Genomic DNA, 20,931 nt, shown 5'->3' with positions numbered 1-20,931 from the left:
TCCTGCCATAGAAATAGAATGAATAGATCGGCGTCCACATTCAAGTCAATGATGAAATAGTGGGTGGACTGGCATGTATTGCAAGTGTAACTATAGGAGCAAAGCAGGAAGTAAAATATGTGCAGTGATCTGTTGATTCAACTCAATTGACATACAAAAAAATATCCAAAGCATGAGCCACATCAGTTATCATCATTTGAATGAACATTCTACATTACCATTGAAATGATTGCATCACAATACCAGGCAACCATAGGATGTGGTAAAGGACTCAGTAGAATGTAGACATTCTTTTACCAATTTGGCGCACATTCAACAAATCTGATTTACCAAAGTGGATATTTGTCAAATCCATCAAGATTTCTGTATTATAACAGGCCCACAATCTGGTCACTTAAGACCGATTTGAATTTATTTGTGACTGCTCAATGTTAACTTCTGTTCGTATAAGCAGGTTGGCATAGCTAGTATACAGAAATCGGTAGTGGTAGTCTAATTCATTTAAAAATGTAATCCAGTTGATTGGTAACAATGACATGAACATGTGTTGGGGTTGACATCCCTAGAAGCATTATACTCCGATTTTTACCTCAACATAGTGTAAAATACATATAAACAGGAGACTCAATATATTTCCCCCATGGCCCTTTCCCCCATGTATTTACATGGCAATTACATTGTTTTGGTTGAGTTTGATTGACCTATTTATCTATTGCAAGTGTACCCATGAGTTTACCAGTCAAAATGCCAGGGTTAGTTATTTTATTTTCATGACGTCTTCATCCATAACCGTCGGTTACACGGTTATACGGTAATTGTGCCAGCCCTACTCATGGAGTCTATCCACTGAAGCGGTTGCCACCATTGTCCCCCACTATCAAACATCCATTAGGATCCATGCCAGGTGTCTGTCAACTTTTGACACCACTAACAGGATACTCTTTGGAGGACTTGGCCAAAAGCAGAGTTTTTGAAAGGCCTCCTTTGTGACACATTTTGGCATTTTGTTGAACCCTTCCTTACATTGTGATGCAATTCTAGTTCTCTCACTTAATACTGTCTTTGTCACGTATCAGTTGGCCATACATTGTCAAGAGCACAAATAATATGGTATCTTTGGACCTCTGAAAAAAAGAGGAAGAGCATGAATTAAAAATGGGTGGGTGGGGACCCTGCAAGCATGTTGTAGGCAGTGAGGAAGGTATGTGCCCCTGTGCCTTTTGCACTACATACAGGGAGGAATTGGCAATGTCAAGGGACAAGGATTTGAGAGTCAAGTGTTCATGAATGAGAGTGTTGGTGGTCTGGGTGCAGCTGCCTTGAAAACAAGTGGAAGAAATGGAGAGACAGCAAGGGTAGTGAGTGCAGTGGAAGCGCACGGCTCCTCACTTTTTCCTTCATCTCTTGAGGAAGGTTTGGCAGGAGCCCTGACTCCAGTCAGCTAAACCAGCAGCTCCCCTCGCTCTGTATTCAGCCAAGGTGCTGCGATGACAACAATCCATTCATTGTGGAGGTAGAGGCAAAAGCTGTGGATCTCTCCTGTCTTTTTGGGAATGGGAGGGGGGGGCATTTTCCTGAAATCGTGAAGTAGAACAGAAAGGGGACACAGAGAGGGAGGGCAATAAAAGCGAGAGAGGGGGAGGAAGGGAGGGTGAGTGAGAGTGGGGAGGGAGAGAGAGCGCTACCATGCCGAATGATTGAGAGAGGCGGAGAGGAAACAGAACTCCATCAGATGAAATGAGGTGAAAATAATTCAGGCATTAATCAACCCCGGGCAAAAAGAGGCTGTTCTTTTTTTCCCCTCTTTCTGCGTAACCGAAAGGAAAGGTGTGAATGAAGAACTCAGGAGTGGAAACGAGAGAACCACTGGGCACTATCAAACCATGTCAGAGTCCAACAGCAATGCAGCCTGTTCAGCTGACCAGGTCAGTTTCTTTTTACTAATTATTTTCATCTTGTGACCTGTTTGATACACAGATGTATGTGATACCAATGATCTCTAGCAAAATGTTGTAATTTTGTCGACTCGTGGAGAAAACCTTGGACAGTTAACTGTTAAAAAAAAAATGGATTGGATTTTTTAGATTAAACGGAGAGAGTGAGTTTATCCAAACTATCAAAGCAGCAATTGTGTGGAGCTGCCCGGACGACGGTACAAGGTCCTGAAAGAATTGAATGAATCAAGACGACCTATTGTCTGGACCGCCTTATTTTTCGGCGATCATTCAGGGGGTCTGTGACGACTCAATAGCCCCCATACCACGTGAGAAGGGGGATACAACTCTTTAAAAACCAGACCACGTGTGGCTGGACTGAAAAGTTTTTATAACTAATTGCAGTGGGAAGTTCTGGTGGTGCTGGCTGAGGGGTGTGTGATAAAGTTTCTAAGGAAGTGGGCAGGCTAACTGTGAAAGAGTGACAGAGTGGGAAAGGGAAAAGTGTCCGAAAAAGGGGGGTTGGCTCATATTTATGTTTTTTCTCTCTTCCTTTGCCACTCTCTTTAGTGGCCAAGGGACTTGTCAGTTAAACAATTCCACCAAAAGATTTGTTTAAAATAAAATATATAGATATCCGTTATGGCACTTTGTTCTTTGCCGATTTATGTGGAGCGCCAAGTCTTGTCACATCTTTTGGTTGGCCGCTGTGAAGACTGAGCAAGCCTCCTAGTGTTCAGTAACAAACACAAGGAAACGGGCCGCTGAGATCATTGCACATACTTTTAAAGAAACATTTCTATGAAGATAAAAAAAATGGTGTTGCTCGCGGTAGGTAAAGCTTTAATATAGCCCTATTTTTTCAGAGATATATATTTTCTTTGTACGTGTGTATGCCCCCTGTTTTGGTGTGTGTGAAGTTAATGTAATGCAAATTTGTCAGAGCCATGCATCTAAATGAATGTACCGTGCTCCTAGAAGTGTAGGGGAACTTAAAGGGTTGACAAGGAGTCATCTAGATTTCTCATCTGTAGAAAAATTATTCATTTAAGATGGAAACAAAAATGTTGCATGTTGCACCACAAAGTTATCAAGCCAATATTCATTGATAAAACTCTCTTAAAAGGCTCATGGCCTGTTAGGTATTACGCTTATCTATTTGGTCTAATTTTAGGCTTGGCTGTTCTCAATGTATCTTTTTTTGTTCTGCTTGCTGATACTGAACATCCTATCCATTTGTCTAGTGTGTCCACAAGCAGTCCGTTTAGAACGTTGAGTTCCCTATGCCCTGTTTGCAGACTGTTCTTATCTTCACTTTCATTGAGCGCCTCGCCTCCCGTTGCCCCCTTGTTAGGATGGATACAGATTTGAGTGAAAGCTTTCTTATCTATGTAGGGCGAAACAGCCTCTATTTACTCAGATGAAGGGATGGCCCTTGGTGCATGTGACAAAGGATGCAATCAATGTTTGTACAGTTATTTTGAATGATGCAATGTCCCTCTGATTCAGTCCTGGTATGCGACATACTCTAGAATCTATTTGATATTGTGTTCTTCAGAAGGTTCAGGTTTCAGATAGCATTAACATCAGAGTCTACCTGGTAATGTATTTCTGCTGGAAAATGTATGTGTCACATTGCTATAGACATATTCCTAAAAGTGAATAAAGACCACATATTGTCTGATTGGTGAATTGCTTACAAAGCCGTTGGCGATTATTGACGTTTTACGTTGACGTTATACTGAGAAGTCTCATTGAATAAGTTACAGTAGTTGTTAGAGGTGAACTACTGCTGTCCTGTGTCGACTGGTTTATCTGACAGGATGGTGGGTCACAGAGAGAGCTCTAGGATCAGGTGCACCTGACACGACAGACCCTTCAGACAGACAGACAGACAGAGCCTTGTCGCTTTGTATAGGACAGCTACCTACCTACCTACCTACCGCACTGCCACGCTCCCCTGACTGACTACCATGTGTCATAAGTGACTCTCTTTGTACCAAAGGGGATGTGACTTTTTCTATTGCTATACTTTTATGTTTTAGGCTTCTGCTGTCCTCTGTATCTCAGTTGGTAGATACTGGCTCACAACGCTTGGATAGTGGGTTTGATTCCCGGGACTAACCATAGGTAAAAGGTTTATGCACGCATGACTGTAAGTCACTTTGGATGAAACCATCTGCTAAATAGCATATGTTATTATAAAACCACTTTTTCAGCAGATATCCCATTTCCTTATTCATAAAGGAGCCGGTCTGGCCTACGTGAATTCTCTGCAGTAGTTTGACCCGCTGTTAGGAATACAATTGTCTAAGGTCATCTGTGATTGTAAAGCATGCTCCAGTGATAATTGAAGTAATAAGAACTTCAGAAGGATGTGGTAATTGCATGGTAGGCTAGTGTAGGCACCTCTGACTTAGTCTGACAGCCTTTCACAATCAGGAAAAATGTAATGGCACTCTAACGTCATCCCTTGGTTTCATAAAGACAGTTTGGTTTCATTTGATGGTGACATTGCTTGAAATCTGCTTGAAATTGTTGCCGGGTCCAGAGATTGATAGATTGTAGTTTGGGAATAGGCTCAACTTGCAAGATTTATACATCGATTTTGATGTAAAGATTTGCCCACAAATGTAATCCTTATGTATTGGTCTTGCTTTTTTCTTTACTGAATTGTAGTGGGCTGATTTTGTGCCTTGAAGTAAGTGCCTAGATATAGCATAGATATCATGACACAGACGTCTCTTTAAATTGTCCAAACCGTTTCCGATTGGACAAGAACATATTGCAGTTGAAAACATAGCTTGGAATGATTTCACTATACAGAAACAGATTTGCTAGATCGTGAAAAGGCAATGCCAGAAAGCTAATGAGAGCTGCAGAGTTAAAAAGCAGATATTATTTTCCCTTGGAGGCTTTGGAGCAGATTACTGTTGTTCCTAAATCTGGGTATGGCTCTGTTATGTTATTGTACTGCATATTTAACTTCAATACCCTGCAGAGCAGTTTGGCTGCAATGTTAGACTAATTCTGTAACACTGTAATAAGATGATTAACTCCTGTAAAAATATCCCTCCTCAATTCAAATATGTTCTTTCACCAATTGCTTCTTATTCTGGAGGATAAATGAATGAATGAAGAGGATTCTCTGAAACGATGGGATTGATTTAAAATACCAACAGTACTATTTAGGCCTGGTTACTGTAAAAATGTACTTGTGTTTTTGGTAAGCAATGGGTGTTAAATTAGCTAAATGAGTGGCTTTCGCTTTTGAAGCACATCCGACTCCAATTGAACATTCATTTCCCCATTTTTCCCGGCCTATTTTCAGCGCTTCCAACTGGGTGCAGGTGGTGTTGAGAGGGCCAGTATATGGAGCGGAAGTCAGTGGCTGGAGTGTTTACACGCAGGGAGAGATCGAGGGCAGGCAGCTGAGGGGCGAGTGCACAGACATATGTGTGCTCGGGGCTCTGTCTCCAGCCATGTTGTGCTCCTGGACCCACAGCTGGCAGCGAGGAGAGGAGAGGGGAGGCAGCTAGCCCCACACTGCAGTACAACACAGCCTGGCTGGCTGGGTGCAGCCTGGCCGTGCCGCAGACCATTGTTGAGTGTTCTATACTTTCACTGATGTATAGAAACAATCTAATAATTCTCTACTATTGAGATCAGTATGAAGACCAAGCGGACCTCGGCTTCGTCCCCAAAAGGCACCCTACTCTCCTTATAGTGCACTAGGCCTACAGTATATAGGGAATAGGGTGCTATTTGGGACACTATATGGAGTTCAGGCTGGTTTAACCTGACCTGCAGACATATTGCAGATAAAATAAGAAATGCAGATGGGACCGCCCAACGTGAAGTTTGAGTTTCTTTCTATGTAAGAAATAGTTGGGTTAGGGGATTTTCAAACATAACATAACTTTTTTCAGTGTGGTCACCTACCTAGCATGACAACGATAAACAATATACAACAATAGCAGCGATTGATATGTCTGGTAATCGGTGTTAAATCATTTAGCTGAGTACAGAGATCTATGCCTAGTTCTTAAGATGGTCATAACATTCCTGAACTATGAACTACACTGACCTGTCACATTCCACCAAGAATATAGATTCTTGTAAACATTAAAAGTGTAATATGCAGAAATCACTCTGCCATTTCCTGGTTGCTAAAATTCTAATAGTTTGCCTAATGTCTGTTTATGTGACAAAACATGCAATGTGGAGAATCATTGTACCATCTAAATTGCTGTGAAATATATTTTTAATAACCAAAAATCGTGTATATTCAGCTGTTTGAAGCTGGTGTACAAAACCTGAAATGAAAGACGCAAAAACTAAACTTAAGACTGAGAAGCATAGAAATAGCACACATAGAACAGATATACCGCTTTTTAGACTTACTTTCAATGAGAAGATGTAGAACAAACATTTCTATGTGAATTTGGTCGGGTCGTCCAGAAAGTTACATATTGCAGCTTTAACCACCCGTGAATCATCTTATTGTGTGTCAAAACCCATACACTACATGGCCAAAAGTATGTGGACACCCCTTCAAGTTAATTAGTTCAGCGATTTCAGCCACACCCACTGCTTACAGGTGTATAAAATCAACCACATCGCCATGCAATCTCCATAGACAAACACTGGCAGTATAATGGCCCGTACTGAAGAGCTCAGTGACTTTCAACGTGGCATCGTTATAGGATGCTACCTTTCCAACAAGTCAGTTCGTCAAATTTCTGCCCTGCTAGAGCTGCCCTGGTCAAATGTAAGTGCTGGTATTGTGAAGTGGAAACGTCTAGAAGCAAAAACGTCTCAGCAACGAACCGGTAGGCCACACAAGCTCACAGAACAGGACCGCCGAGTACTGATGTGCGTAAAAACTGTCTGTCCTTGGTTGCAACACTCACTACCGAGTTTCAAACTGCCTCTGGAAACAATGTCAGCACAATAATGGTTTGTCGGGAGATTCATGAAATGGTCGAGCAGCTTTCCATGGCCGAGCAGCTGCACAAGCCTAAGATCACCATGCGCAATGCCAAGCATCGGCTGGAGTGGGGTAAAGCTTGCCGTCATTGGACTCTGGAGCAGTAGAAACGCATTCTTTGGAGGGATGAGTCACCCTTCACCATCTGGCAGCAGTCCGATGGACGTATCTGGGTTTGGCAGATGCCAGGAAAACGCTACAAGCCTCAGTGCATAGTGCTAACTGTAAAGTTTGGTGGAGGAGGAATAATGGTCTGGGGCTGTTTTTCATGGTTCGGGCTAGACCTCTTAGCTCCAGTAAAGGGAAATCTTAACACAACAGCATACAATGACATTCTAGACGACTCTGTACTTTACTCAACTTTGTTCCAACAGTTTGGGGAAGGCCTTTTCTTGTTTCAGCATGACAATGCCCCTGTGCACAGTGAGGTCCATACAGGAATGGTTTGTCAAGATCGGTGTGGAAGAACTTGACTAGCCTGTACAGAGCCCTGACCTCAACTCCATCTAACGCCTTTGGCAATGAATTGGAACGCCAACTGCGAGCCAGGCCTAATCGCCCAACATGGGGAGGAAAGGTAGCCTAGTGGTTAGAGCGTTGGTCTTGTAACCGGAAGGTTGCAAGTTCAAGCCCCCGAGCTGACAAGGTACAAATCTGTCGTTCTGCCCCTGAACAGGCAGTTAACCCACTGTTCCTAGGCCGTCATTGAAAATAAGAATTTGTTCTTAACTGACTTGCCTAGTTAAATAAAAAAATACAAAAATAAAAATCAGTGTCTGACCTCACTAATGCACTTGTGGCTGAATGGATGCAAGTCCCTGCAGCAATGTTCCAACACCTAGTGGAAAGCCTTCCCAGAAGAGTGGAGGCTGTTATAGCAGCAAAGGGGGGACCAACTCCATATTAATGCCCATGCTTATAGAATGAGATGTTCGACGTACATACTCTAACAGTGAGGCACTCTTCCTATTTTTTTGTGGAATATAACAGACTCCGTTTGAAAAGGCCATATGGGACTTCTTTTGTCTCCACTGGATGTTGTGAAGTGGATTCAGTTACTAGTTGGGTGTCATTCCATTCTAAGCATTGATGTTTTGAGTGGTTGATTAGCCTGGATGTCAGTGAGTGCATTTCCTCTGGATGACTTGCTGGCAATTGGTCTGTGCTAAAAGTGCTATGGCTGCTGACGACAGCTGCATGATGAAAGGGGATTTATCACTCTTTACTCTGAGTTTACCACAGTGGACCATCAACAAAACATGGGTCTTTCCGATTAGATGGTCCTGTGCTTATTCAAATGCCGTATTTGGTGCAGACATTAAAGAATAAGGTTTAATAGGTTCAAGAGAAGTGTGTCGGTGTGTTAAGTGTGTGAGAGCTAGGTGACTAGAAGGTTGATTGTACTGCTCTATTTCCTCAGGCTCCGGACCTTTGGAGGCATTGTATGAGTCCAAAATGGCACCCTATTCCCTATGTAGTGCACTTCTTTTGACCAGTGACCATAGGGAACAGGGTGCCATTTGGGACACATAATTGGCAGGTCAGGTTCAGTGTGAATGGCCTATGAACTTGAAATAGAGTACCCTAGCATACAGTAGAGTCTATTGACTTCTCTACCACGGCTCAGTGTCTTGATCTACGATGCAGTGTTGTTAATGATATGAAAGACCATGCCCTGGAGACAGGGAGCACGGCTTGGAAGAGGCTCAGATTTAGGATTGTCACGAATGGAAGGAAAAAGCATGGAAAGAGAAGTCTCCATCTCCTCTCAACCTGATTTTTGGGTTGAATGCTCATCTCTCTCAGCTAAACATCTTACAAACAGATTGTGCAACACATCTAGGATGTAGTTGGCTGAAGATATTTTTGAAAAGTAATTGGTGCAGATGTTGATAGGCCCAGGACACTCTCAAAGTGATGTTAGACTTCCAGTCATCTCATTGAGAAGTTCTCTATAATTCAGCATAGTTAGTCTAGTTGATGTGCTTACCTGCATGTTATTGTCTATTGGGTACTGGCTGAACTAAACCCCAAATAATATCTGTGGTTTTCTTTAAAATGATAAACTGACCTCCCCTGCTCCCAGTGTACTAAACCAGACCTCGTGTGAGTGATGAAGGGAGGCTGTCAGGACCTGATGCTAACAGACTTTTAAGATGTTTATGTCCTTATCATACAGTATTGCATGATTTTTTTTCTTCTCTTGTTTAAGGAGAGACTAAACTGGGTCAATTTATATCATCCTGAAATTCTTGAGAGTACTGTTATAATGATGAAGACTCTTTAAATTGCCTCACCCTGCCTTGAATTGAATTGGTAAAGTCAGGCTTTAAGTTTTTGTCAAATACTACTGTAAATGTAGTCTGCCTTGTCTGATGTCTACATTGTCCGTTTTCTGGAATAACATGGGATGTCTGTTTTAAAGTGTACTGTAGCTCAAATCTATACAGTCAAATGATGACCAAAGAACAATGTTCATTCATGGTTGAGCAGTAAGGTCCGTTACATGTAGCTGACAGCTTTGTCAACCGCGATGGAGTTCAATGTATTGCTGGGTGAATTGTCATAAAAAGGAGTTTATGATATATTTGATGTCAAGTGAATATTTTTGTTAGGGAGAGAGAGGGATGGATCTGGGGATGAGATGGGATAAGGTGTGTGTTTGTCTATACAGTATGTGTGTGATTAAAGGATTCTCTAAGTGTATGTGCGGTTGGTTCTCACTGTGGGAGCGAGGTGGAGGTGAACAGCTTGCTTTGGCCAATAGCTCCGTAGGCTGCCTCCCGCATCACTTAACGGCCATGCCCAGTGCACAGTAATTTAATTATCTAGTTAAGCGATCCGCGTGGCTGAAGCGAGACCTGGTTGTCTGCACAAATTAACACGGACAGTTTTTTTCTATAGGAGCGTCTATAGCTCTCAGCCATGCAATCCTTTGTTTTATCTGCAGAAATCCATCCAGTTATTGGATTTGAACATGAGTCTGACAACCCGAGACTAGTGGCAACTTAACTACTAACATTGTCAACTGTCAAGGCAATTACTCATAGCTATTAATTAGCCTAATGCTGTCTTAAATTTTTAAATCAACCCCTCCCTCCAAAAAAGTCTAACTGCAACAAACAGGATGTAGTTGCTAGTCACTGGCTGTTTTGCCTAGAACTTGGTTCCTGACTTGGAAACCACTCCTACTGCACCCCAGACTCCTAGGCAAGGGTAGCTAGATGCAACATGGAGCCCTAGGGTGTGTTCACTAGGAACCAAACAGAACCAAACGGAACGAAATGGGAAGGGACGTTTTCCATTTGGAGTAAACGGTTTCTGTTGCAAAACATTTTGGACTAATGGTTACACCACTGGTAGACCCTCCCTAAGTATGAGTCAGATACTCAAGTTGCTCAGCCACAGGGAGTCCATTGGTGTGTATTGACCAACAGTTACTATGGAACTTTTTAAGGTAAGGCTATTGCAGGGTTTTTGGAATGTAGGCCTATTTTTTTTTTGAGGGGGGGGGTGTACTTGGATGACATAACAATTCATAGTGTATTGTGGGATTTGTATTTATCCATTCAGTTTGTATTTTTAATATAATATGGGCCTACAATTGATGCTGTCTCATTGGGATTTTTTTTGTAATTGGATGTTTAGTTTAATTATATAGTTGCTTATTAAAGTTAAGTAGATATGGGTTGGTACAGATTATTTGCCTAATAACTTGCATATGGCTTGTTTTTATTTTCAAATTTGATGTGTTGCTTTTGGGGAGAAAACTGTTAAACTGTCAATCCAAATATTTGATTTAATGTTTTTATATCTGCATATGTATATCTAAAAATGTATATCTACAATTTGAAATTCAATCAAATTCGGTATGACCAAGATATGACTTTCAATAACTTTTAAAGCACACTTTATCAGATATTCTAAACAAAGTCCTAGTTTAATGATTGAAAGGCATGTTTTGCTGTCCATGATGCAGTAGCCTATAGGATCAGCTCCTCCAGCCAGCTACCCAGGGGATCTTAATGTGATTGTGACTGTAAGCAGTGCTTGAGTGATGTAACCCAGAGATGACCCCTGCTTCTGGGAGGCCATCAAAGCACCCCATTTGCTGTGACTGGGCCCAATTTTCCCCTGTCTTTCCTGACAACTCACCATTACACTTAATTAATCAACCATGGAAAGTAGGTATTCACACCATGCCCAATGGGATCTGGAGGAATGTGGCCCTCCGCTAGCCGGGTGAGAAGCCACAGTCTCGCTGTCTTTAGTTGAATTACTTTCACCTCACATACATTTTATAATGCTGCCTTTGAGGACATTGAGGATCCAGGTCTATTTAATCACAGTTGAGTACAACTGAACCCACCCGTGTTTACTCCCAAAGTGAAGTTAGTTAGTTAGCTAGGGTATCTACGGGTGCCACTTTAAAACATTTGTATTGGAATGACTGTATTAGTCACTCTTGGTTGACTTTGATTTGAAGTTTGATAATAACCTGGTCTTTTATCAGCTTCAGTTATTTTCAAATGACATTCAAACTCCGTTAGAATGGATGGTAGAAGGAGTGTTAGGCTACTGAGCTTCCAATGTGAGAGTTGTTGGGAGGGTGTTCTATTGATGGAAGTCTTCCCTTCTGAGCAATAACGGGATAAAAAAAACAACTTTTTATTGAAAAAGTTTCAAACCAACAGCCGCACATGTTTCGTTGTTGTTTTTAAACATATTTTTTAAATAGAAGTTTTTCTAAATGCATTTTAGATTTGGCCTAGCTACATGAAGCCCGAATCACACAGGGAGACGTACTTCAACTGCGTGATATTTTTGTGCGAGAGTAGCAAGCTTCAATTCAACGTAAACTGTGTAGCTTATGCCAACGTACAGCGCATTCGGGAAGTATTCAGACCCCTTGACTTTTTCCACATTTTGTTACGTTAAAGCCTTATTATAAAATTGATTTCAAAAAAATTCCCCTTCGCCAGTCTGCACACAATACCCCATGATGACAAAGCAAAAACTAGTTTTTAGACATTTCGGCACAAAAAAAGAAGAAATATCACATTTACGTAAGTATTCAGACCCTTTTACTCAGTACTTTGTTGAAGCGCCTTTAGCAGCAATTACAGCCTCTGGTTTTCTTGAGAATGGCGCTACAAGCTTGGCACACCTGTATCTGGGGAGTTTCTCCCATTCTTCACTGGAGGTCCTCTCAAGCTCTGTCAGGTTGGATAGTGAGCATTGCAGCACAGCTATTTTCAGGTCTCTCCAGAGATCTTTGATCTGGTTCAAGTCCAGGCTCTGGCTGGGCCTCTCAAGGACAGTCAGAGACTTGTCCCGAAGCCACTCCCGCATTGTCTTGGATGTGTGCTTATGGTCATTGTCCTGTTGGAAGGTCTGAGGTCCTGATCACTCTGGAGCAGGTTTTCATCAAGGATCTCTCAGTACTTTGCTCTGTTCATCTTTCCCTTGAATCCTGACCAGTTTCTCAGTCCTTGCCACTGAAAAACATCCCCACAGCATGATGCTACTACCACCATGCTTCACTGTAGGGATGGAGCCAGGTTTCCTCCAGACGTGATGCTTGGCATTCAGGCCAAATAGTTCAATCTTGGTTTCATCAGACAAAGAATCTGTTTCTGATGGTCTGAGAGTCTTTAGGTGCCTTTTGACAAACTCCAAGTGGGCTGTCATGTGCTTTTACTGGGGAGAGGCTTCCGTCTGGCCACTCTACCACAAAGACCTGATTGGTGGAGTGCTGCAGAGATGGTTGTCCTTCTGGAAGGTTTTCCCATTTCCACCGAGGAACTCTGGAGCTCTGTCGGAGTGGCCATTGGGTTCTTGGTCACCTGAGGCCCTTCTTCCTCAATTGTTCAGTTTGGCCAGGAGGCCAGCTCTCGGAAGAGTCTTGGTGATTCCAAATTTATTCAATTAAAGAATGATGGAGGCCACTGTGTTCTTGGGGACCTTCAATGCTGCAGAAATGTTTTGGTACCCGTCCCCAAATCTGTGCCTCAACACAATCCTGTTTTGGAACTCTACGGAGAATTCATTCGACCTCATGGCTTGTTTTTTTTTATCCTTTCCAAATCATGTCCAATCAATGGAATTTACCACAGATGGACTCCAATGAAGTTTTAGAAATATCTCAAGGATGATCAATGGAAACAGGATTCCTTTTACCTCATTGCTTGGGTTTTGCTCTGACATGAACTGTCAGCTGTGGGACCTTTCTTTAGACAGGTGTGTGCCTTTCGAGTCTCATAGCAAAAGGTCTGAATACTTAAAAAACATATATATATATATGATCTGTTTTTGCTTCATCATTAGGAGGTATTGTGTCTAGATTGATAAAGAACATGTTTTATTTAATATATTTTAGAATAAGGCTGTAAAGTAACTGTAGGCCACATGTACAGTAGATATTGTTTGATGGATTCTTATTCAGCTCTTTGGCATAGGTCTGGTAAATATGTAAATATGACTCCTCAGTAAAAGACACATGACATCCCAATTGGAGTTTGCCGAAAGGAACCTAAAGGACTAGTGGTGCAACACAAAACTCACGGTTAGGATTGGATCACTGTTTTGAGTCACGGATCGGATCATTTTTCGAATCAGCAACAAAAAAAAGAGGGAGACGAATATAACAAATATAACTTTGCTTTCCATTTATTACATAAAGAACAAGGAACTTTTCAATGTTTAAGTAGAATCTTAAAATAAAATATTGCAATATGAGGCATGATACCTTCATCCTTTGAACAATAGTGAATGTAAAAATAGCCCGTGTCCACATCATCAGAAACAAGTAAAAAAGGGAAGAAAGCAAAGCAGACCTGAGCTTATACAGTTGAAGTGGGAAGTTTACCTACACTTAGGTTGGAGTCATTAAAACTCGTTTTACAACCACTCCACAAATTTATTGGAAACAAACTATAGTTTTGGCAAGTCGGTTGGGACATCTACTTTGTTCATGACACAAGTCATTTTTCCAACAATTGTTGACAGACAGATTAGTTCACTTATAATTCACTGTATCACAATTCCAGTGGGTCAGAAGTTTACATTCATTAAGTTGAATGTGCCTTTAAACAGCTTGGAAAATTCCAGAAAATGATGTCATTACTTTAGAAGCTTCTGATAGGCTAATTTACATCATTTGAGACAATTGGAGGTGTACCTGTGGATGTATTTCAAGGCCTACCTTCAAACTCAGTGCCTCTTTGCTTGACATCATGGGAAAATCAAAAGAAATCAGCCAAGACCACAGGGAAAAAAATTGTAGACCTCCACAAGTCTGGTTCATTCTTGGGAGCAATTTCCAAACACCTGAAGGTACCATGTTCATCTGTACTAACGCAAGTATAAACACCATGGGACCACACAGCTGTCATACCGCTCAGGAAGGAGACTTGTTCTCTCTCCTAGAGATGAACATACTTTGGTAAATAAAGTGCAAATCAATCCCAGAAGAACAGCAAAGGACCTTGTGAAGATGCTTCTATCACTGCATTTTCTTGGTTCCTGGCATTATCTGTGGTGATTGGGATATTGCTATTGGGCCTCTCTAGCTTCCACTCTGCTACTGCTTCTAGCATTACCTGCGCCAGATTTGTACCTGTGTGACTCTCATAGAGGGGGCATGTCTGTAGCACCGGACTTCACATCTCCCACTCCTCTGTGGTGTAGTGAGCAGTCACAGTCATGTAGCTTTCCGATGCCCTGGAGGTCCACCTGTATGTGGTGTAGTGAGCAGTCACAGTCACGTAGCTTTCCGTTGCCCTGGAGGTCCACCTGTATGTGGTGTAGTGAGCAGTCACAGTCACGTAGCTTTCCGTTGCCCTGGAGGTCCACCTGTATGTGGTGTAGTGAGCAGTCACAGTCATGTAGCTTTCCGTTGCCCTGGAGGTCCACCTGTATGTGGTGTAGTGAGCAGTCACAGTCACGTAGCTTTCCGTTGCCCTGGAGGTCCACCTGTATGTGTTGTAGTGAGCAGTCACAGTCACGTAGCTTTCCGTTACCCTGGAGGTCCACCTGTATGTGGTGTAGTGAGCAGTCACAGTCACGTAGCTTTCCGTTGCCCTGGAGGTCCACCTGTATGTGGTGTAGTGAGCAGTCACAGTCACGTAGCTTTCCGTTGCCCTGGAGGTCCACCTGTATGTGGTGTAGTGAGCAGTCACAGTCACGTAGCTTTCCGTTGCCCTGGAGGTCCACCTGTATGTGTTGTAGTGAGCAGTCACAGTCATGTAGCTTTCCGTTGCCCTGGAGGTCCACCTGTATGTGGTGTAGTGAGCAGTCACAGTCACGTAGCTTTCCGTTACCCTGGAGGTCCACCTGTATGTGGTGTAGTGAGCAGTCACAGTCACGTAGCTTTCCGTTGCCCTGGAGGTCCACCTGTATGTGGTGTAGTGAGCAGTCACAGTCACGTAGCTTTCCGTTGCCCTGGAGGTCCACCTGTATGTGGTGTAGTGAGCAGTCACAGTCACGTAGCTTTCCGTTGCCCTGGAGGTCCACCTGTAGGTGGTGTAGTGAGCAGTCACAGTCATGTAGCTTTCCGTTGCCCTGGAGGTCCACCTGTATGTGGTGTAGTGAGCAGTCACAGTCATGTAGCTTTCCGTTGCCCTGGAGGTCCACCTGTATGTGGTGTAGTGAGCAGTCACAGTCACGTAGCTTACCGTTGCCCTGGAGGTCCACCTGTATGTGTTGTAGTGAGCAGTCACAGTCACGTAGCTTTCCGTTACCCTGGAGGTCCACCTGTATGTGTTGTAGTGAGCAGTCACAGTCACGTAGCTTTCCGTTGCCCTGGAGGTCCACCTGTATGTGGTGTAGTGAGCAGTCACAGTCACGTAGCTTACCGTTGCCCTGGAGGTCCACCTGTATGTGGTGTAGTGAGCAGTCACAGTCATGTAGCTTTCCGTTGCCCTGGAGGTCCACCTGTATGTGGTGTAGTGAGCAGTCACAGTCATGTAGCTTTCAGTTGCCCTGGAGGTCCACCCGTATGTGGTGAGGGCAACAGAGGATGCCTTGGATACTTTGTCGATAATTTTGATCTTTTCCTGTTCATAAAGATCTGGCACGATCTTCATAATGAAGGTGGGTGTGCGAGGGATTTTGTAGCGTGGCTCAAGCACTTGCTACATATGTTTAAACACTTTGTTTTCCACAACAGAGTATGGCCTCATGTCTGCAACGATAAACATCCCAATAGATTTGGTGATGGCTTCAGCCCGGTCTAATTCTGCAGCAAAGGGCTGCTTAAATGCCGTGGTGAGACGTTGTTGATTCTTGGCTGAGTTGGCTCCCGTCACTGACACACCAGGGTGATGACGCTTTAAATGTGTGGCCTCGCTCGATGTATTTCCATGATCATACGGATTTCTTGTGGCACAATGCTAACACACCGTAATGGTGTTGTCCACCACCCTTCTTCCTTCATCATATTTGACAGGGAGGCCAAAATGCTCCCATACATGAGACTTAAATGAAGCGGGAGGCTTTTCCAGTTCTTCAGCTCCTCCGCCAGCTCCATAGCTGTCACTGCTCTTTTGTCTACTTTGCTTTTTGACTTTAAAAAGTAACAGCGGCAGTGAAACTGTATTTCACACTATGATGGTTAAACTATGCAATTGCTCCGTGGTTCACATGCGTGCCTAACCGTGGGCGGTGATCCGTACGGATCGTTGTATGGATCAACTACGATCCGTTACACCATTATAAAGGACTCTCAAACCATGAGAAACAAGATTCTCTGTTCTGATGAAACCAAGATTGAACTCTTTGGCCTCAATGCCAAGTGTCACATCTGGGGGAAACCTGGCGCTATCCCTATGGTGAAGCATGGTGGTGGCAGCATCATGGTTTGGGTATGTTTTTCAGCGGCAGGGACTGGGAGACTAGTCAGGATTGATGGAAAGATGAAAAGGTACAGAGAGATCCTTGATGAAATCATGCTCCAGAGTGCTCAGGACCTCAGACTGGGGTGAAGATTCACCTTCCAACAGGACAACGACCCTAAGTACACAGCCAAGACAGCGCAGGAGTGGCTTCGGGACAAGTCTCTGAATCTCTTTGAGTGGCCGAGCCCGTGCCCGGACTTGAACCTCTGGAGAGACCTGAAAATAGCTGTGTAGCAATGCCCCCCATCCAACCTGACAGAGCTTGAAATGATCTGTAGAGAAGAATGGAAGAAACTCCCCAGATACAGGTGTGCCAAGCTTGTAGCGTCATACACAAGAAGACTCAAGGCTGTAATCGATGCCAAAGGTGCTTCAAAAAAGCACTGAGTAAAGGGTCTGAATACTTGTAAATGTGGTATTTCCATTTATTTTTTATTTTTAAGAAATTTGCAAAAAATTATGAAAACCTGTTTTTGCTTTGTTATTATGGGGTATTGTGTGTAGATTGAGGATTTTTTGTTGTTGTTGTTATACCCATTTTAGAATAAGGCTGTAACGTAAGATAATGTGGAAAAAGTCAAGGGGTCTGAATATCTTCAGAATGCACTGTACATACAGGCAGATTTGATGGTTTGTCAGTATTGTTCATTCAGTTATGGTCAGCAGTCTACAGTCCCCAATAATAGTGGTGGAACAGGAGGTAACTAGCTGTGTGAATCAGGTGCTGGGGTACATGTGCAGAAGTGTGTTAAGGTCTTCTGGTGTGTGTGTGTGTGTGCTTGTGCACGTGCGTGTGTGTGTGTGCGAGGCATGTGTGTACTCAGCTATGATAAGTGAACACGCACAATCTCCCCCCATGTACAGTGCAACATGGAATTGTGCAGTGCTAAAACATCTCTCATACATAGTAGTGTAAAACGCTATGTTTTGTTTTCGTTCTCAGTCTCCACTTCCCCTTTTCCGCCACTTGCTGATCTTGTATTAAATGAAAATGAGTTGTATCCTTAAACTGTAGTTCATAGCCTATCACTCAGTCATGCAGGCTAGTCCTTCAAATAGTTCTTGGCACAACGAACAAAGTTTAGGTAAAACGTGTCTCACTCTCAGGCAAGTAAACAGTCCAATTTTGTGGAATATTGCTGCTCATCGCGGCGAAGAGGGCTACATAATGACTTGTGATGATTGCATGCCTAGTGAGGATGCAGGCAGGGGTTGTCAGTAAATGCCAGGGAGCTCTGGGCCGCCAGCCGGCCTTGTAGGCTGGAGCTTTACAATAACAGACACAATTCTGTCTTTTCCTGTTGGCAGTATGGCATCCAAATCAGGTCTCATCTACTATACTGTGTGTACTGTAGTAGCAAGCTGCTTCTCTGGGACTCTGGCAGGCCCTAGGTTGGGTTTACACTCAAGTGAAGATGGAGCATGTCTATCACCATGACAGGGTCACAGCTGTCATTGGCCATGCTTTGTTAGGTGTGTGCCACTGTCCATCAAATTAGCTGGAATGGTAGAGTGCATTGGTCCGTGCGTGTTTCAGTCATGTTTAAGTTATTTGGACCAAGACCTAGGCAGGTTTGATCAAATTAATTTGGCTATATTTTTATTTGCTTTCAGCAGAACTGAAAATAACCGTGTATTAGCATGACAACCCAAAAAGCCATGTTAGCACCAAATGACCCATAATCAGACCGACTCATTTGAGAGCTAGCCCAGTAGTCATTTCAGAACTATCACCCTAGTGTATTTCCACTGCATTCGGAAAGTATTCAGACCCGTTCCCCTTCTCCACATTTTGTTACGTTACAGCCTTATTAAAACATGTATTAAATACATGTTTTTCCTCATCAATCTACACACAATACCCAATAATGACAAAGCGAAGAAAGGTTTTTAGAATTTTTTTGCAAATGTATAAAAAATGTATAACATAAATATTATTTCTGGCCAAACTAAACTGAGCAATCAGGAGATAATGGCCTTGGTCAGGGAGGTGACCAAGAACCCGATGGTCACTCTGACAGAGCTCCAGAGTTCTTCTGTGGAGATATGAGAAGCTTCCAGAAGGACAACCATCTCAGCAGGACTCCACCAATCAGGCCTTTATGGTGGAGTGGCAAGACGGAAGCCACTCCTTAGTAAGAGGCACACAACAGCCTGCTTGGAGTTTGCCAAAAGGCACCTGAAGGAGTCTCAGACCATGAGAAACAGGATTCTCTAGTCTGATGAAACCAAGATTGAACTCTTTGACCTGAATGCCAAGCGTCACGCCTGGTGGAAACCTGGCACCATCCATTCGGGGAAGCATGGTGGTGGCAGCATCATGCTGTAGGGATGTTTTTCAGCGGTAAGGACTGGGAGACTAGTCAGGATCAAGGGAAAGATGAATGGAGCAAAGTACAGGACAACGACCCTAAGCATAACAGCCAAGACAATGTAGGAGTGGGTTTCGGGACAAGTCTCTGAATGTCCTTGAGTGGCCCAACCAGAGCCCGGACTTGAACCCGATCGAACATCTCTGGAGAGACCTGACAGAGCTTGAGAGGATCGTCAGAGAAGAATGGGAGAAACTCCCCAACTACAGGTGTGCCAAGCTTGTAGCATCATACCCAAGAAGACCTGAGGCTGTAATCACCTATTTACTTTTTTAAATAAATCTAAACTTGTTTTTGCTTTGTCATTATGGGGTAGTGTGCGTAGATTGATGGGGAGACAATTCAATCCATTTTAGAATAAGGCTATAACATAAGAAAATGTGAAAAAAGTCAAGGGGTCTGAATATTTTCTAAATGCACTGTATTTGCCCATGTCTTAGCACTGCATGTGAATCGTCTTTACTCACCCTTTCTCCCTTCCTTGCACGATTCAAGTCTGTCTGTCTTTCTCTGTCCCTCTCCCCCTCCCTATATCTTTCTCGCTCTCGCTCTCTGCCCCCCCCCCCCCTCTATTCTTTCCCTCTCTCTCTCTCATGGGGTGCACCTGTGTGCAGTGCGCTGGAAGGAGGCAGGCCAGGCAGGACATTGGGAGTAAGGCTGGGGCCGAGGCCACTGATTTGGAAGGGCCCCTCAGAGAGAAGAAGAGAGAGAGCGAGAGAAGAGAATGTGTGCAGCTTACGTAAAGGGCAGATGGGCCCAGCTGGGCGTGCGGTGTGGATGGGATGGAAAGGGCAGAGAGTATGTGGATCTGAATCGGGCGGTCTGTCACCCCATTGCTTATTTAGTGCTCTGCTTTTGACCAGGCCCCATAGGGCGTATAGAATAAGGTGATATTTGGGACACAACCTAATAGCCAGGTCAGAGAGACAGCCTGGAGAGAGAATCAGAACAGATAGTGAAGTGGACAAGAGTTATAATGTTATCTCTATAGTTTACAAATAATGCCTCATATATGGAATCAAGTCGCATCAATGCTTGGATAAGCCTATGTAGAGCATTTTAAGTCAACGTTTTTACATTTTATGTGCTGAGTATGTTACTATGAGTGAACTAATCTCAGCAAAAAAAAGAAATGGCCCTTTTTCAGGACCCTGTCTTTCAAAGATAATTTGTAAAAATCAAAATAACTTCACAGATCTTCATTGTAAAGGGTTTAAATGGTGTTTCCCATGCTTGTTCAATGAACCATAAACAATTAATGAACATGCACCTGTGGAACGGTCGTTAATACACTAACAGCTTACAGATGGTAGCCAATTAAGGTCACAGTTACGAAAACTTAGGACACTAAAGGGGCCTTTCTACTGACTCTGAAAAACACCAAAAGAAAGATGCCCAGGGTCCCTGCTCATCTGCGTAAACGTGCTTTAGGCATGCTGCAAGGAGGCATGAGGACTGCAGATGTGGCCAGGGCAATAAATTGCAGTGTCCGTACTGTGAGACGCCTAAGACAGCGCTACAGGGAGACAGGACGGACAGCTGATCGTCCTCGCAGTGGAAGACCATGTGTAACAACACCTGCACAGGATCGGTACATCGGTTTGTCTGGATCGATGTGTCACAGCATCATCGGACTGAGCTTGTTGTCATTGCAGGCAATTTCAATGCTGTGCGTTACATAGAAGACATCCTCCTCCCTCACGTGGTACCCTTCCTGCAGGCTCATCCTGACATGACCC

At 43.4% G+C, this 20,931-nt stretch overlaps 1 protein-coding gene across 7 annotated transcripts in view; it reads left to right on the top strand.

Annotated features, from left to right (window-relative positions):
• LOC135558704 (sodium- and chloride-dependent glycine transporter 1-like) overlaps nucleotides 1-20,931 on the top strand; it is a 103,423-nt gene that overhangs the window by 63,897 nt on the left and 18,595 nt on the right. For 4 of the 7 annotated variants that reach the window (XM_064992751.1, XM_064992752.1, XM_064992753.1 and 1 more), the window contains one exon: nucleotides 1,828-1,925. The exons of 1 other annotated variant lie outside the window; for it this stretch is intronic. In XM_064992751.1, the coding sequence (XP_064848823.1) occupies nucleotides 1,884-1,925 (42 nt within the window). In that variant the 5' untranslated portion in view covers nucleotides 1,828-1,883. Of the gene's footprint in view, nucleotides 1-1,822; nucleotides 1,926-2,499; nucleotides 2,766-20,931 lie in introns of those variants that run through there. 2 more of the 7 variants (XM_064992750.1, XM_064992756.1) reach the window with 2 other exon arrangements.

Source organism: Oncorhynchus masou, chromosome 17 (assembly GCF_036934945.1).
Source record: "Oncorhynchus masou masou isolate Uvic2021 chromosome 17, UVic_Omas_1.1, whole genome shotgun sequence".
Lineage (NCBI taxonomy): Eukaryota > Metazoa > Chordata > Actinopteri > Salmoniformes > Salmonidae > Oncorhynchus > Oncorhynchus masou.
This window is presented reverse-complemented; position numbering and strand designations above follow the sequence as displayed.